The sequence below is a fragment of the Ovis aries genome, chromosome 2 (assembly GCF_016772045.2).
Source record: "Ovis aries strain OAR_USU_Benz2616 breed Rambouillet chromosome 2, ARS-UI_Ramb_v3.0, whole genome shotgun sequence".
Lineage (NCBI taxonomy): Eukaryota > Metazoa > Chordata > Mammalia > Artiodactyla > Bovidae > Ovis > Ovis aries.
This window is the reverse complement of record NC_056055.1, coordinates 17,639,587-17,657,537: the sequence shown is the minus strand read 5'-3', so window position 1 is coordinate 17,657,537 and position 17,951 is coordinate 17,639,587. Positions and strand designations below refer to the sequence as shown.

Below are 17,951 nucleotides of genomic sequence, written 5' to 3'. Positions count from 1 at the left end.
CCGTGAGGCAAATCTCTTGCATTCTTATTTTTCAAAAACTTCTTGTATAATCACCTGTCTATTCTCTGAGGTTATGTTTATTCAATGGAGTACAGTGAAATAATACCAATTACAATGCCAGCTATCATTTACTGAGCACTTATCATGTGCCAGGCACTTGTGGCTCACATTTCACATGTAGAGTCTTTCATTTGGAGTTTGGTTTTTTGTAATACTCCTTGGAAATGGTTAACAATGAGTCAGTTAATGTCACTTTACGTCATTTTCCTCCTGTATGCCAACATCCAACCTGAGATATCTCCCTGGTAGTCCAGTGATTAAGAACCTGCTTTGCAGTGCAGAGGAGGTGGGTTGGATCCTGGGGGACTAAGATCCCACATTCTGCAGAGCAACTAATCCTATGCACCACAACTATTGAACCTGGACACCACAACTAGAGACTCAGTGCACTACAGCGAAATGTCTGTGTGACACAGCAAAGATCCTGTGTGCTGCAACTAAGACCCGATACAGCCAAGATAAATAAATAAAATTTTTTTTTTAAAGAAAACTTGCAACTTGAGGTTAAAAGCTTTGAGTGGAACCGGACAGCATAAACCCCTGAAGGACCACTTGAGGTTCATTACATCCTTCATGTGATTGAGTGCAGCAGCCAGGGTCCAGAGCTATAGGGAACAGTAGCGAGTGGTCAACTGCAGAGCTCATGTTCCATCCAAAGAAGGCTGTCACCACTTAGCTCTAATATACCTTTGCCATGTGAGAATTTATAGACAGTTTCTAACTCTTCAGTTTTCTAAGAGAAGCCAGAATTCTGGATGTTTGAATTTTATCTCTTGCTATTAAAATGTTTACAACTAATAAAAAAAGAATAATTCTGAGTGAGCCAGAGCAAACATTGTATAGTCTTTGGGCCGCATATCATCAGTTGTCTATAGGCCATCAGTTGGTCGCCACTGCTGTAGAGAATACAGAGGATAGTAGAGAGGAGTGTTGACGTGGAAGTGGGGTAGACCAGTCATTGTGCAGCATGATATGAAATCCCATAGTCCCCAGCTATGTGCCAAGCAGTGTGGAAAATACAGCTGGCTTCAAAACAGAGCTTTATGAATGGATAAAGAAGATGTGCTGTGTGTGTATATGTATACACACACACACACAATGGAACATTTCTCAACTATAAAAAATGATAAAATAATGCCATTTGATGCACTGGTCATAGCAAACACCCTCTTCCAACAACACAAGAGAAGACTCTACACATGGACATCACCAGATGGTCAACACCGAAATCAGATTGATTCTGTTCTTTGCAGCCAAAGATGGAGAAGCTCTATACAGTCAGCAAAAACAAGTCTGGGAGCTGACTGTGGCTCAGATCATGAGCTCCTTATTGCCAAATTCAGACTTAAATTGAAGAAAGTAGGGAAAACCACTAGACCATTCAGATATGACCTAAATCAAATCCCTTATGACTATACAGCACGCCAGGCTTCCCTGTCCATCACCAACTCCCAAAGCTTGCTCGAACTCATGTCCATCAAGTCAGTGATGCCATCCAACCATCTCATCCTCTGTCTTCCCTTTCTCCTCCTGCTTTCAATCTTTCCTAGCATCAGGGTCTTTTCCAGTCAGTCAGTTCTTCACATCAGGTGGCCAAAGTATTGGGAGTTTCAGCTTCAGCATCAGTCCTTCCAATGAATATTCAGGACTAATTTCCTTTAAGATGGACTGGTTGGATCTCCTTGCAGTCCAGGGGACTCTCGAGTCTTCTCCAACACCACAGTTCAAAAGCATCAATTCTTCGGCACTCAGCTTTCTTCACAGTCCAACTCTCACTACTATATATAAAATATGTAAGCAACAGGGCCTACTGTATAGCACAGAGAACTATACTTGATATTTTGTAATAACCTAAAAGGGAAAAGACTCTGAATAAGAATATATATATATATGAATCACTTTGCTGTACACCTGAAACTAACACAGTATTATAAATCAGCTATAGTGAAAGTGAAGTCGCTCAGTCGTGTCTGACCTTTGCGACCCCATGGACTGTAGCCTACCAGGCTCCTCCCTCCATGGGATTTTCCAGGCAAGAGTACTGGAGTGGGTTGCCATTTCCTTCTCCAGGGGATCTTCCCGACCCAGGTATCGAACCCAGGTCTCCCGCATTCCAGGCAGACGCTTTAACCTCTGAGCCACCAGGGAAGTACTTCAATTTAAATAAAAACAGCTTTAGATTTTTTAAAATAGGCCGTTAAATATATATAGCATAGGTGCTAGGGTTTTGCAGATAAACAGAGTAAACCGTGAACCACTTTTTGTTTCTGCCTGTGCTTATCTTGATGTGACAGGAAGTAATTGTACATCTAATGGAACAGTATAAAATTCGCTTTAAGTAGAAAGATTGTTCCAACTAGAATCTGTTTCTTTTGGGCATTGAATTACTCAGGTCTTGGTTTACTTGGACATTGTTTGAAGATAGTACATTTAACACTGGAGGACATCTGTTCTCCAGCTGATAAACCCTTAAGATTATAAAGCTTTTCTCTACATAGTATGAGTGGGAGTTATTTTTTGAGCACATACTTAAATCCCTGATAGTACACTAAGCACTTTATATATATTAACACTTTCTCCAACTCTGTAAGGAAGGTGCATTTCCTCTATTTTATCCATGAAAACATTGAGTCTGGTACCTTGTAGCAGATCACATGATCTAGAGGTGAAGGAAGTTTCAAATCTAAGTTTGCCTGGATCATGCCATGACTACACACTGCTTCCTACAGTTGACCCTTGAACAACAGCTTTAGATTGTGTGGGTCCATCAGAGATGAACTTCTCACCCTGGCAAGAGGGATTTAATCTAAAGGGAGGAGGAGTGAGACAAATGATGGGGAGTGGGAGGCATGTGCATTAATCCAGGGAAGGGGCAGGGCTTCTTTAAGGGAGTGAGGTGCTACCCCCTTTTTATCTTGTTTTGGTCATTAATATATGGTATTGGCCACCAGTGGGTGTATTGTTTAATATGTGAATGTAGTAAAATCAACTTATGATGAAAAAAATTATGGGGGTCCACTTATATAGAAATTTTTAAAAATAAATACTACACACTCTAGTACAACGCAGTCCGCTGTTGATTGAATCCATGGCTGCAGGAACCATAGATAACAGAGACTATAGAGTTAGTCTTGGAGAAGGAAATGGCAACCCACTCCAGTATTCTTGCCTGGAAAATCCCATGGACAGAGGAGCCTCGTAGGCTACAGTCCATGGGGTTGCATAGAGTCGGACACGACTGAGAGACTTCACTTATTTTTTTTTATAAAGTTAGTCTAACTGGTTGGCAGAAAGTTCAGAGAACACTAATTAGCCACAAAGGACTCAGAATTTCTTAAGAACCCTGGCGTGAATCCTTTAGACTAAGAGGTGTAGAAGGAGAGGGAATTGACAACTGTGTGAAAGAGTTGGCATCCTGACCCCTGTGTTGTTCAAGGGTCAAATGTGTACATGCTTTTGTACAACTTAAAGAAAAGTAATTGTTATAGAGAACGTTCAAGCTTTCTTCTATAAATTGCTGAAAGCAGCTTTCTGCTGAAACTGTTTCCTGTTTTAAACTAAGACAAGTGGTAGTTTTTATGCAGTCTATTTAAATTAAGATTTACAACATATTTTTAATTCTGTCCCTTAAAAAGTTAGAGTATTTAGAACCAAACTGAGTGAAATATATGGTATAGATTGGACTTTGTGCTTCCTCCATCCCTCCCTCAGAATGCAAAAGGGATCATTTTGATTACCGTTGCCCCTATTTAATGTATGATGGTCCACATGTAGAGTTGTACTTATCTGTTCCCCTTTTCCTACCATTGCTATCTAGCTTGCCCTATTAAGTGGATTATTATGTTAAGATTTTAAACTTTAAGAGAATTTCTAGGTCCTTAAATGAAGAAAAAAAAAGAAGGTGTGAAAGTATAGAATCTGTGCTCTGGGACCTATGGCCGGGCAGGCCTGGGAACCAGTACTTTTTCACTATAACCTTTCACACAAAAGTACACACACCAGGGACCACTTGGGCTAATAGGCATCCTTTTATAAAGATTACTGGATGGTGATCATCTTTCATGTTGCTTCTGAGAATTGAGTCCTGCCGGTGAGACTTATTGAGTCTTTAAGCCTGTGTCCTGCGTGAGCAGATGTTGGGCACAGACTAAATGTTAATCATTGATGACTCTCTGTGGGCAGTTTAGCTCAATATCAGGAAGGCAGTCTGGGAAGAAGGTGAGTGGGCTCTAAAAATCTTAACTAAGTCATCAGCAGAAAGCTCAGAGAATGCTTATTAGCCACAAAGGACTCAGAATTTCTTGAGAACCCTGGTGTGACTCCTTTAGACAAAGAGGTATAGAAGGAGAGGGAAATTTCACTGGCCTGCTGTGATCTTTAGCACATTTTTCTTCCTAAAGAGATCATCTTGACCTTTGTGTATCACATGCAGCTCATCTTCTTGCCTTGGGAGCAGGAAAAAGTTTATAACATACCCACTTTTTTCCAGTTAGGTTGACTATAAAAGAGTTGCATAGATCTGTAGGAATATTGCCAAGAAGTCTGAATTTCTCTGAGCACATCCAACCCTGGAACCAAGGAATGGAGAAAAGAAATCACTGCTGCCTCCTTTCATGTCTACAAATAGCCTTTTGCTTTAAAAGTAGATCAAATGGGTGGAGATGGTTGGAGGAGGGAGAAAGAAGCAGCAAAGGAAGAAGAATAATTCTCAAGTAAAGTGAAGCTCTCAAAATTAATGAGAGCAGCTAAAAAAACTTTTGTTGTTTAGTTTCGAAACATTGGGCCTGCTCTTAGACTTAGCTGGCCTGATGATAACAGAAGAGAGAGATTGGAGGTATGTTGTCCTCTCGGTCCTGCCTCTTCTTTCAAGGAAAGTTATGTTCAAACTGAAAAGGGGAGTACAGCATAGTTAAGCATTGTTGGTCTTCATTTAAGGGGTGAGATTTAAGACAACACCCAGTTGTTTTAAATAGGTTATCCAGTACCCTTGATTCTAGGCATTATAATGAGGCTTTTTTACATCAACATTAATTATATGTATGTGTGTGTGTGTACATGCCTAGATAGTTTGTGTGTAGTTAATGTGGTAGGCTTTTTTACCCTACCAACTTATTGGAAAAGCCTCTGATACTGGGAAAGATTGATGGTAGGAGGAGAAGAGGATGACAGAGGACGAGATGGTTGGATGGCATCACCGACTCAATGGACATGAGTTTGAACAAGCTCCAGAAAATAGCAAAGGACAGGGAAGCCTGGCGTGCTGCAGTCCATGGGGTCACCAAAGAGTCGGACAGGACTGAGCGAATGAACAACAGCACAATATATTGCTATCTCGTGCTCACAGCTCTTATCTCAAAAGCTAATATATACAATATTTTAAGGAGATCTTACTAGTAAGTTGTCCTGGTAGCACTCATCTACTGCTTGTCCACTTTATGCTGTCATTTGCCAGTGCTTCCTATCAGTTAAAAGACAGCAGGCACCAAAGAGTTAACTACCTAACTGCAGTGGTTCACATTTCCTAATCTTCTATAAAGCTTCTTTTGAAACATTTTGCGAATAGCCTCACGACATCAAAATAAACTGTACTTTTGATCTTATGTAACAGTAACTCGGCTAAAAAATGATACAGAACTTTCCAAGCCTGATCTATTCCCAAGGAACCCAGAGTAGTTCCCAGTTCTCACCAGTTCCTTACTCACCTAAAAAATGAACAATAACAAACAAACCCAAAACAAAACAAATAAAAACAACCAAACAAGCCCCATTAATAATTTGTTTTAGGGCAGTGTTTTCAAACTGCTACCTGTGGGCTAAATATGTACTTCAGTACCTAAGTTTTATTGGAACACAGCTATGTTCATTAATTTAAAAACTGTTTTGGCTGTTTTATGTTATGATGGCAGAACTGAGCTATTGTGGCAGAGACTATATGATCCACAAAGCCAAAAATATTCACTATCTGGTCTTTTACCAAAAAACTTTGTTGCCCCTCCTCTAGAGTACCCTTCAGAATCAACACCAACCTCACTTACAGTCTAGAGAACCCATCTTCTCAGCCTTTTTGAAACATAACCACATATGCTCATTTCCAGTTTCAGTTCAGTTCAGTTGCTCAGTCGTGTCCAACTCTTTGCAGCCCCATAGACTGAAGTACACCAGGCTTCCCTGTCCATCACCAACTCCCAGAGCTTACTCAAACTTATGTCCATCAAGTCGGTGATGCCATCCAACCATCTCACCCTCTTGTCCCCTTCTTCTCCTACCTTCAGTCTTTCCCAGCATCAGGGTCTTCTCCAATAAGTAGGCTCTTCACATCTGGTGGCCAAAGTATTGGAGTTTCGGCTTCAGCATCAGTCCCTCCAAGGAATATTCAGGGTTGATTTCCTTTAGGATGGGCTGGTTGGATCTCCTTGCAGTGCAAGGGACTCACAAGAGTCTTTTCCAGCACCACAGTTCAAAAGCATCAATTCTTTGGTGCTCAGCTTGCTTTATAGTCCGACTCTCACATCCATAATGACTACTGGAGAAACCATAGCTTTGACTAGATAAACCTTTGTTGGCGAAGTAATGTCTCTGCTTTTTAATATGCTGTCTAGGTTGGTCACAGCTTTTCTTCCAAAGAGTAAGCATCTCAATTTCATGGCTACAGTCACCATCTGCAGTGATTTTGGAGACCAAAAAAATAAAGTCTGTCACTGTTGCCATTGTTTCCCCATCTATTTGCCATGAAGTGATGGAACCGGATGCCGTGATCTTAGTTTTTTGAATGTTGAGTTTTAAGCCAGCTTTTCACTCTCCTCTTTTACGTTCATCCAGAAGCTCTTTAGTTCCTCTTCACTTTCTGCCATAAGGGTGGTGTCATCTACATGCCTGAGGTTATTGAGGTTTCTCCCAGCTGTCTTGATTCCAGCTTATGCTTCATCCAACCCAGCATTTTTCATGATGTAATCTGCCTATAAATTAAATAAGCAGGGTGACAATATACAGCTTTGATGTACTCTTTTCCCAATTTGTAACTGGTCCATTATTCCATGTCTGGTTCTAACTGTTGCTTCTTGACCTGCATACAGGTTTCTCAGGAAGTAGGTAAGATGCTAGTATTCCCATGTCTTTAAGAATTTTCCACAGTTTGTTGTGATGCACACAGTCAAAGGCTTTAGCATAGTCAATGAACCAGAAGTAGATGTTTTTCTGGAATTCTCTTCCTTTTTCTGTGATTGTTTCTGTCAACGATTGTTGGCAATTTGATCTCTGGTTCCTCTGCCTTTTCTAAATCCAGCTTGAACATTTGGAAGTTCTTGGTTCACATACTGTTGAAGCCTAGCTGGGAGAATTTTTAGCGTTACTTTGCTAACCTGTGAAATGAGTGCAGTTGTGTGGTACTTTGAACATTCTTTGGTATTGCCTTTCTTTGGGATTGGAATGAAAACTGACCTTTTCCAGTCTTGTGGTTGCTGTGGAGATTTCCAAATTTGGTGACAAACTGAGTGCAGCACTTAACAGCATCATCGTTGAGGATTTGAAATAGCTCAGCTGGAATTCCATCAACTCCACTGACTTTGTTTGTAGTGATGCTTCCTAAGACCCACTTGACTTTGCACTCCAAAATGTCTGTTTCTAAGTGAATGATCACAACATTGTGGTTATCTGGGCCACTAAGATCTTTTTTTATATAGTTCTTCTGTGTATTCTTGCCACCTCTTCTTAATATCCTCTGCTTCTGTTAGGTCCATACCATTTCTGTCCTTTATTGTGCCCATCTTTGCATGAGAAGTTCCCTTGATAGCTCTAATTTTCTTGAAGAGATCTCTAGTCTTTCCCATCGTATTGTTTTCCTCTATTTCTTTGCATTGATCACTGAGGAAGGCTTTTTTATCTCTCCTTGCTACTCTTTGGAACTCTGCATGCAGATGGATATATCTTTCCTTTTCTCCTGTGCCCTTTGCTTCTCTTCTTTTCTCAGCTATTTGTAAGGCCTCCTCAGACAACCGCTTTGCCTTCTTGCATTTTTTCTTTGGGGATCGTTTTGATCGCAACCTCCTGAACAGTATTATGAACCTCTGTCCATAGTTCTTTAGGCAGTCCGTGTATCAGATCTAATCCTTTGAATCTATTTGTCACTTCCACTGTGTAATCATAACAGATTTGATTTAAGTCATACCTAAATGGCCTGGTGGTTTTCCCTACTTTCTTCAATTTAAGTCTGAGTTTTGCAATAAGGAGTTCATGATCTGAGCCACAGTCAGCTCCTGGTCTTGTTTTTGCTGACTGTATAGAGCTTTATCTTAATTTGCAAAGAGTAGAATCCATCTGATTTCAGTATTGACCAACTGGTGATGTCCATGTTGTCTCATGTGTTGTTGAAACGGGGTGTTTGCTATGACCAGTGCGTTCTCTTGGCAAAACTCTATTAGGCTTTGTTCTGCTTCTTTTTGTACTCCAAGGCCAAACTTGCCTATTACTTCAGCTATATCTTGACTTCCTACTTTTGTATTCCAGTCCTCCTGTGATAAAAAGGACATCTTTTTTTGGTGTTAGTTCTAGAGAACCTTGTAGGTCTTCATAGAACCATTCAACTTTATCTTCTTTGGCATTAGTGATTGGGGCATAGACTTGGATTACCGTGATATTGCATGGTTTGCCTTGGAAGCAAACCAAGTTCGTTCTGTCGTTTTAGAGATTGCACCCATGTACTGCATTTTGGACTCTTGTTGACTATGAGGGCTACTGCATACAAGCTATGCCAGTTTGTATGAAGACATTTCCTGTATTAAGATCATACTGTGTTTCTCAAAGAGCACTGTTATTTCCTGCTGTTCCAATATTGAATAAAGTTTATGAACCACAAATAGTGACCTACTCAGTACAGTAGTCTCTCTTTGGCCCTGAAAAGTTCTGCATTTTTAACCAATGAAATTAATCATATAATGGCAAATTAAATTTTTGATGACTCCAACCTCATCTTCATACCCAGTTCGTAATAACTAATGAGCAGACAATTGGAACACTCATAAATTAAAGACTCTCTCTTCTGATCTCAGTGTTTAAAACATTACAGACAACACAGTATAAAGTATGCCTTTGTGTTCTGTGATTTTCCTGCAACTTCATATTTTGGACTCACCAACAACTTCTTAAGTCAGCACCAAACCAAAAATTGCTCAGGACTCTATGTTTTCATTACAAAGTCCGTATACGTTCCCTTCTTAAGAGTCAGACATATTTCATGTTATGTTACTTATTCACATTTTCCAGAAAATGTCAGTGCTATTCTAGAATGTAATGCAAAACAGAAGAAAAAAAGAAATCAGAGTGACTATTAGTCAAAGAAAACATGGGGAGACAGAAGCAGGTATGATTGGATAAAATATGTCAGCTGGGGACTGAGTACTACAGGAGAAAGAAAACCAGCCCAGTCTAGCCCCAGCAAGAGCAAGACTGAGAAAGGGCTGGGGGTGGGAAGGAGGAGAGGGATTCTTAGATATTTATGAGCTTCTATAACCGAGAAGTACAGAATCTGGCTGGTTCCTAACCATGTAAAGACTCACCAAGTGCAAGTACCTGGTTTCTTTCTCTGCTCTGACTTCCGTTATGTTGGCAAGACAGGCATGGTCGTCTGTATCCTCACACCTTGCGTCCAGGTACATAAGAGAGCTCCTCTGTCAGAGCACCTACAGAAGAGAAAGAAAACTTCTTTTTTTCCCAGAAGCCCAGGGGAACATCTTTTACTTTCATTGGCTCTGATTCGTTTATGTACCAATTCCTGAAGCAGTCATTGTGGGTGAAACATGTTGATTGACTTACATCGATCAAAGCTTATCCCCAGAGCTGGAGGTAGTGTCAACCTCACTCAGACTCCAAGAGAATGAGAAAGCATTGTTTTCTCAAAGGGGATTTGATGTTCTGCCCCAGGAGGGAGGGGTATAAAATCAGCAACAAAGAGTTGTCTACTGCTAGAACTGTGAGTAAGTGACAGCACGGAAGAAAGTGCCAAGGAGGAGGAAATAGATGTTCCCGATATAACAGCACAGCAATCTGGTGCCTTTATATGTGCGTGTAGCTTTTAAAGCATCACTGAAATGCCTAGTGATGAACCCAAAGTATCTAGGAAAGGTTAAATTATGGTTTGATTTTAATAAGATGGGGAAGAAGGTAATGAATGTTGGAAAGGTTTATGTGTGTTTTAATAAATGTCAGTGTTTTTAAAGGACCAAAACTAGGCCATCCGAGTTCTCTTCACCATATCAGGTTTTGTTTTTTTTTTAATGTCTTATATTTCCTTGTGCTTAATCTAAATCTGTACCTCACCAAAGCCATGGGTTTAACTGTGAAATATTTTTGCAAGCTATGCTTTAACTATCCTTGGTTTAAACTGTAAAGAAAACATTTACTGATTAAAAAATTGTTTTCGCTTTTGTCCAGAATGCATACACAGCCACAGCTATCAACAGCACCAATTTCTGCACTTCAGCGAAGGATGCCTTTGTCATTCTCGTGGAGAATGCTTTGCGAGTAGCTGCCATCAACACAGTGGGGGATTTCATGTTATTCCTAGGCAAGGTAATAAAACCAAGTATATTATCTGAGACATACAGTAAATTTTCACATATGCAATAGTTGCTCTTAATTTAAAAAATATATGTAGCTGACCAAAAACCTAAAAGTCACATAATATAAAGCAAGCACTTACAGAGCCCTCAATATGTATCAGGCATTTTTCTAAGTACTTTACATGTATTGTGCTCATTTAATCCTCATAACAAATTTGTAGTGGAAATTCTATTATTATCTATTAACTTCATGATACAGATGAGGAATCAGAGGCAAGCACAGTTAAGTAATTTGCCCGTGATTCTCCTGACATATTTTGAAATAAGAAACAGTCCATGTGGTGGTTAGGCCCACTGCATCTGAAGCCTGGCTGCCTGGATGAAAATCCTGGACTCACTAGCTGTGTGACCTAAGGCAGGGTACTTAACCACTCCATGCCTCTGTTTGTCCATCTGTGAAATTGGTGTCACAGTAGTGCCAAACCCCTAGAGTTATGAGGATTAGGCTAATTCAAATGTGTAGAGTACCTAAGATAGTGCCTGAGACATTGTAGGTTCTTGATGAATATTAATGGTCATTGTTAACTATATATAAATCCCTTAAACTAGAACTGTTAGGGAATGAGAGCTAACTGTCCTCAAGTATCTTTTTATTCTATGCTATTAAAATCTGAAAAATACTAGATAACATTATAATTGGGGTTCATTGTATCTATATTTCAAACCATAAAATACTCAGAAAATTTAAGATACTACCACTATAACCTAATAACTTATTTTTATATTACCTCCCATGTTTTCCATAGGCTTATATTTCTATAGTATAACAGCCCTACTATACATACCTATTTGTTCCGCTCTTTTCACTTCATATCCTATTATGTATTTTTTCATATTGCTTTGATAACCTTAATAATTACTCATTATCATGATGGCCACTGTTCCATCAAATGCTATTTTCTTACTATTGAGCACTTTTTACTCCAGCCACTGTGCTTTTGAAAGGAAAAGCACATTTTTCCCTTGCAAAGGAAACGGGAAAAAGTATTTGATGTTGAAAGGCATTGATTAGCACTATGTAGGTTTTTTAATTTATTTTTTCATTGGAATATAATTGCTTTACAATGTTGTATTGGTTTCTGCTATAAAACAATGTGAATCAGCTATAAGTATACATATATCCCCTCCCTCTAGAGCCTCCCTCCCACCCCTAACCCTCATCCCATAGCACTGTGTAGTTTTAAGTTCTCAGGCACAGTCTTCTAAGAAGAATTATACAACTGTACAGATAGTTATTTTAAAAATTTTTAATTAAACATATATTATGACTCCTGGATTTTTGTCATGTTTTTACAATAAGAAATTTTTTATAGTAAGAATGAAATGAGTTAATTCATATTAAGGACTAAATACAGGTCTGACCTTATTACTAACCATTACTGTTATTTATGTGCTATATGAATAACTCAGGGAGACTCCAGATTTTTGGTTTATTTTTTACATATTTATAATTGACCCCTAGTACTAAAAAGCAACTTAAATACATATATAAATATACAGAGCAATTAAAAAGTTTTTGACACTTACTGGGTACCAGGCACTGAGGGCAGTGCTTTATGTGAAGTGTTTCATTTGGTCCCCCACCCTCCACCCCATAAGGAGAGCTCCTGCTATTATCTTCATTTTATAGCAAAGGAAACCAAAGTTTAGAGAGCTAAGTAGGTTGTCCAAATTTAGAAAACTCAAATGTGGCAGAGCTGGAGTTCAGATTCAGATCTGTCTGACTTCAAAGTTTTTAATCACTGTGAGCTATAATTGCCTTAACTGACAAAAATTTTGTCCCTGGGCCTTTTCTCCCAGAAGCCTTTTGATTCAGTGATTCTGATGATGGTAAACTACTAGAGATAATTCTAAATACAGCATTATTTATAATAGTGACCAAATGTAAGCAATCTACTGCCTAACAAATAAAAGTTGGAAGTAATAATCTGCAGACTATTTGCCTATTAAACCTTTTTTTTTTTTTTTTTTTTAATTTTTTTGGCCATGCCATGCAATCTTTAAGATCTAGTTCCCTGGCCAGGGAATGAACCTGCGCCCTCCACAGTGAAAGCACTTTAACCACCAGACCATCAGGGAATTCCCTAATTATGTTTTCTTATTTTTTAATTTTTATTTTTACTTTATTTTACTTTACAATACTATATTGGTTTTGCCATACATTGACATGAATCCACCATGGGTGATGTTTTCTTATTAAGAGTTTATAATATGATTGTGTATAATATGGTAAGTGGAAACGCTGAGTAAAACTACTAGACTATCACAGAACTGTTTAAAAATGTGCATAAGAAAAAAATTAAAATTAATATCTCAAAATGTTAATAATGATTGCTTTCAGATATTGAAAATATGAGTGATTCCAAACCCCTTCTCCCACTTTACCATGATAAAGTTTCTATGCATTTTGTATAATGGAAAAATATATACATAATAAAATGTAGTGTTTTAAAATTGGCTTTGAGTTTTTTAGCAGCCTGTCTTCCAAGAAGACAGGCTTTTTTTCTTAGGTTTTTTTCTTACGTTTCATAACCTTTTAGTCATTAAACAAGTATAGAGTACCTACTAGTAATGTACCAGGGGCTTTTCTGGATGCTGGTTGTAATACTAGTCAATAAAGTGAATTTAAAATCTGGTGGAAAAGACAGTTTTGTATCCCTTTTTTCGCTTCATATTATGAGCATTTCGCATTTTATTTAAAATGTCTTAAATGTGATTATACAATTGTATAATTTATTTAACAAAGCCTTTGTTTTTTACTATTGAGCTTTCCTCAATTTTTTTACTATTATAAAGTGTACTATAGTGAAACTTTTGTATACCAATTCTTGCCCACAGTAATACTTATGTCCTAAGGCCAGAATTGTGGAAGTGGAATTAATGAGTTCAAGTACATAATAGGATTTTTGATATGTATTTCCAAGTTGCTTTCCAGCAAAGTATAATTTTGAATAATATATCTAATGTTATTTACAAAAAGACCTAAGACCATGAAAGATAAACAGTTTTTAAACTCTCAAATCAAAAAAGGAAAAAGGATAAGAGAAAAAAAAAAACTTCTGGGTTTCTAACATACTAAAATGAATTTCTTGTTTTCCTTTTTCTTTTTTTGGTTGTTTTCCTTTTTCAAAAATATACTTCTGATCACAAAATACAATAAATCTTTTAAAGAGTTTCTTTTGTTACAGTTAATGAAATTAACTAAAATTAATGAAATTAATAGCTGCTAGTATGCAGAAATAGTTTTTGGTCAGATAGTTCAACTAGATAGATCATAATAAACATAAAAGTGTTAGGAACAAATTATTAGTGCATTCAACAGCTTGGATGAATCTTGAGGGAATTATGCTGAGTGAAAAATGCCAATCCCAGAAGATTAAGTGTTGTATGATTCCATTTATACAACTTTCTTAAAATGACATTATACAAATGGAGACCATATATGTGGTTGCCAAGTTAGTGATAGGGTGGGAGGAAGTAGGGATAGCTACAAAAAATTAAAATGAAGGAGGCTTGTGATGATGGGAATGTTGCTATCTTTACTGTACCGGTGTCAATATCTAGATTGTCACTTTGTATTCACTGCTGTCAATATAATTTTGCAAAGTGTTATTACTGAAGGGAACTGGATAAAGGGTACAAGGTACATGTTCTGTGTTACTTTTCTACTATTTCACATTAATCCATAATTATTTCAGAATTTAAAATTTAATTTTCAAAACCTTGATTTTAGAAAGAAAACAAAAAATAGTGTCATGGATTTTGTTTCTATGAAGCCCCAATGATTTTATCGAATGGTAAATTAGATTTAGAAGAGACCCTACCTCCTCTAGTTTAGTGGCCTATGACCTATGATTGCTGGCCTATAGGGTCCTCAAAGGTTAAGAATAAAGATGTAGAAGCTATATTTCAACATTTTAAAGTCTAATAGATATTGCATATTTATATTATGTCTATTTAATAATACTTTTTGTGACACTCCTTACATGTCCTAGTTGACAGTTTAATCTGAGTTCATTCAATTAAAAATGAAAATAAAAACTATTACTTATAGATGCTATTTTATTGGTAAACAAAATCTTTCAAAAACATGGGTTTCATGGGAGAAAAGGCATCAAAAATCCAAGATTGATGACCAAAACAAGGAAGAAACTAAGATTGCCAGTCACTATGTAAAATGCTTTCAGAATGCTTATTTTAACAATTACAGGGTGTATGTCATATTGAATCTCTTTTAAAGATGGATGAATAGGCTCAGAAAGGTTAAATGAGCTTGCTTAGTCACAGAACTAAAAAGTACTAACTCAGATTCAATCTTATATCTTTCTGACTCCAAAACTAGTATCCTTTCTTCCTCTTTTTCTCACATTCTACCCTGATTTGCCAATAATTTATCCTTTATTATAAGATTGTCTAAACTTTTAAAATTATATATCCTATTAAAAATTTTGAGCACATTTCCCCAGTATATTTATTTATTTATGATATATGCAAAGCTTTTAATAAAAAATAAATTTTTAGTTTATGATAAATATAAATAGAAGTCCCAAGTGATTCTCTTGAACACTCCCTTGGCTATGTGTACTCCACTATGAAGGACACCCACCAGGTATATAGAGCCGTACTTCTTTTAGGCTGTGGACTTTCTAAGACTCACTGGGAGTACTTTTAAAATGAATATTGCTGACTTCATCTTAAATCCAACCTATCAGACTCTCTGGGGGCAAGGCTCAAGAATCTGCATTTTATTCACAAACTCCCCAAGTGATTCCTAGCCCATCTGATAATTTGATAACCACTAATGTATCCTCTGCTTGAGTGGATGCATGATACCCTTTCATTATAGTAGGGAGTAATTATTACATTTCTTTGACTTTTTAAGCTAAATATCACTGATTTTCATAGTTGTTTCTCATGTGCAATATTCTGCCTCAACAGCTTTTGTCTCAACATCTGCTTTTCCTGAGCCACATCTTCTGCCTATTATTGACTTTAACATTCAAATGTGGTTTTAACTTTTTGTGATGTAGAGAGAGCATAAAGCAGCTCAGTTCTCCCATAGGATAGATGTAAAAACATTAAAGAAAAGGATAAGAAATAACTCACTCTAAAATTGAAACCAAAAAAAAAAAAAAAAACCTGAAACCAGAAGAGTGAAAAAATATGGGCCTAATTAGCTGTTTGTGGACATTACCCCAGAAATAACTCGTCATGAAAGAAGATTCTTAAATGTATTGCCACAAAAATGATGGGAGGGGAGCAGATCCAGCTTTGCTCCCTAAAATCATCTGAGAGAGGGATCAATTTGTAGCTTAACCAGTATGTCCTCTGATGCATTATAATTCCTGGTTAAGACAATGATGAATGAGAGATGCTTTTGTGTCGACAAATAGTAGAGGAAAGACAAAAAAATTACCAGTCTCTTGTCTTCAACCCTGGGCAAGGAAAGGCTGCTGTGGTTCTTGAGGACTCTTTCTTTTTCTTTGTTATTTACAGCTTGATGCTAGGCCAGAGTGAGGCTAGGGTTCAGTGTACCTATTACTGTGATGTATCAGTATCCAAGTATTTGCTGAATGTTTACCTAGAAAGAGCAATGGTGTTGGCATCACAAGACTATTTTTTGAGTGGTATATGCTCTTTATTCTACTCTGTGGCCTTGGGCGGATCAGCTAGGCTTTCTATGAATGTTTCCCAATCTATAATACAAGGGTGATAATGTTTGCTATAAGCTATTCATAGGGTTATTGAAAAACTGAAATAAAATATATTAAATGGACTGCAGAAAATTTAAAGTGCTGCATGTGTGGTGATGAAGCATCAGAGTAGGTGGTTCTTGACAGTGAGCAAATGGCTATTTCTTTTATTTTTACAGCATGAATGTGTTTCGCAATCTTTTTCTTCACAAATAGTCCAAATCAACACTTCATAGCAAATCGTATTAAACATACCACATGTTCTATGGGAAATAAAATACAAAGAGAAAGCTCTCAGAGATGTTGGTTGCAGCATTATTTATATCTGAAAACAATGTCTCCAAATGTAGGAGGATGGTTAAATAAATTTTAAACCACCCACAGAATGAAAAGAGTGTAGCTGAATATGTACTTAAGAAGCATGTATTATATATAAATATTAATGAAGAGCTTTTAATGAGTTGTTTATATAATAGCATTTCATATATATAAAAATGCTTAGAAAAAATACACAGCAATACTCTGCAATGTCAGTAATTTTCTTCTGCATCCTAAGAGTGTGTAATTTTTTTTTTCTAAGATAGGTATGCATTTCTCTTAGAGATCGCCACAGATGCTAAATAAGTGAAGTCTTAGGGAATAAGCATACCACTTGGAAAACTTGTTTATTTTTATTGTCAACGTGGATGATGTTTTATGTTACATGATACACATGTGTATGCATATCTATGGATTATACTTTCTAAGTTGCGGGGGCATGAATTCATACAGCCATCATTTCTAAATAGTAAAGAGGATTGTAAGTCTGCAGATGATGAAGAAATAGAGGTTTTCTGCAGGAGGTTATTCAGTGTGGTCTTTGTTTTCTCCATTTCAGGTGCTGATAGTCTGCAGCACGGGTTTGGCTGGGGTTATGCTGCTCAACTACCAACAAGATTACACAGTATGGGTGCTGCCTCTGATCATCGTCTGCCTCTTTGCTTTCCTAGTCGCCCATTGCTTCCTGTCCATTTATGAAATGGTAGTGGATGTTTTATTCTTGTGTTTTGCTGTTGATACAAAATACAATGATGGGAGCCCAGGCAGAGAATTTTATATGGATAAAGTACTGATGGTAAGTACTTCAAATGCCCTCTATTGCTTTAAGGATTAAAAATACTAATATAAATGTTGTAGAACATTCTCTATGTTTAATTCCCATTATATGCAACTGAGTAATTCAGAATTAATCTGTAGCACTCATGAATGAGGCTAGTCTTGGGGAAGTCAGGGAAGAAGACCCTTTTGGCAAGAATGAGACCATTTCAATCCACCTAGCTAGAGCAGTGTCCCACTGAGAGTCCTGAGTTCACATTGCTCCCTACTGTTCTCCTTGTCTCTGCAGTTAGATGAACTTTAGTAGGCATTTTTAGCCCTTGAAACTGCAATGTTGGACCACTCACATTCTAAGTGCCTTTTCTGAATCAGGATTCAAAGACAAAAGATTTCCCGGGTTGTAGTGCCTACCTGTATTTCTCCATCTACCACTTTTCTAAATATTATTGGTGTCAACCTGTTAAAACTCATTATCCTAGGTATGCCAAGC

General features: G+C 37.4%; 1 protein-coding gene across 10 annotated transcripts in view; it reads left to right on the top strand.

The window, feature by feature from the left end:
- SLC44A1 (solute carrier family 44 member 1) overlaps nucleotides 1–17,951 on the top strand; it is a 220,135-nt gene that overhangs the window by 141,651 nt on the left and 60,533 nt on the right. For all 10 annotated transcript variants that reach the window (XM_060408984.1, XM_042242940.2, XM_060408981.1 and 7 more), the window contains 2 exons: nucleotides 10,486–10,623; nucleotides 17,244–17,480. In XM_060408984.1, the coding sequence (XP_060264967.1) occupies nucleotides 10,486–10,623; nucleotides 17,244–17,480 (375 nt within the window). The remainder of the gene's footprint in view (nucleotides 1–10,485; nucleotides 10,624–17,243; nucleotides 17,481–17,951) is intronic.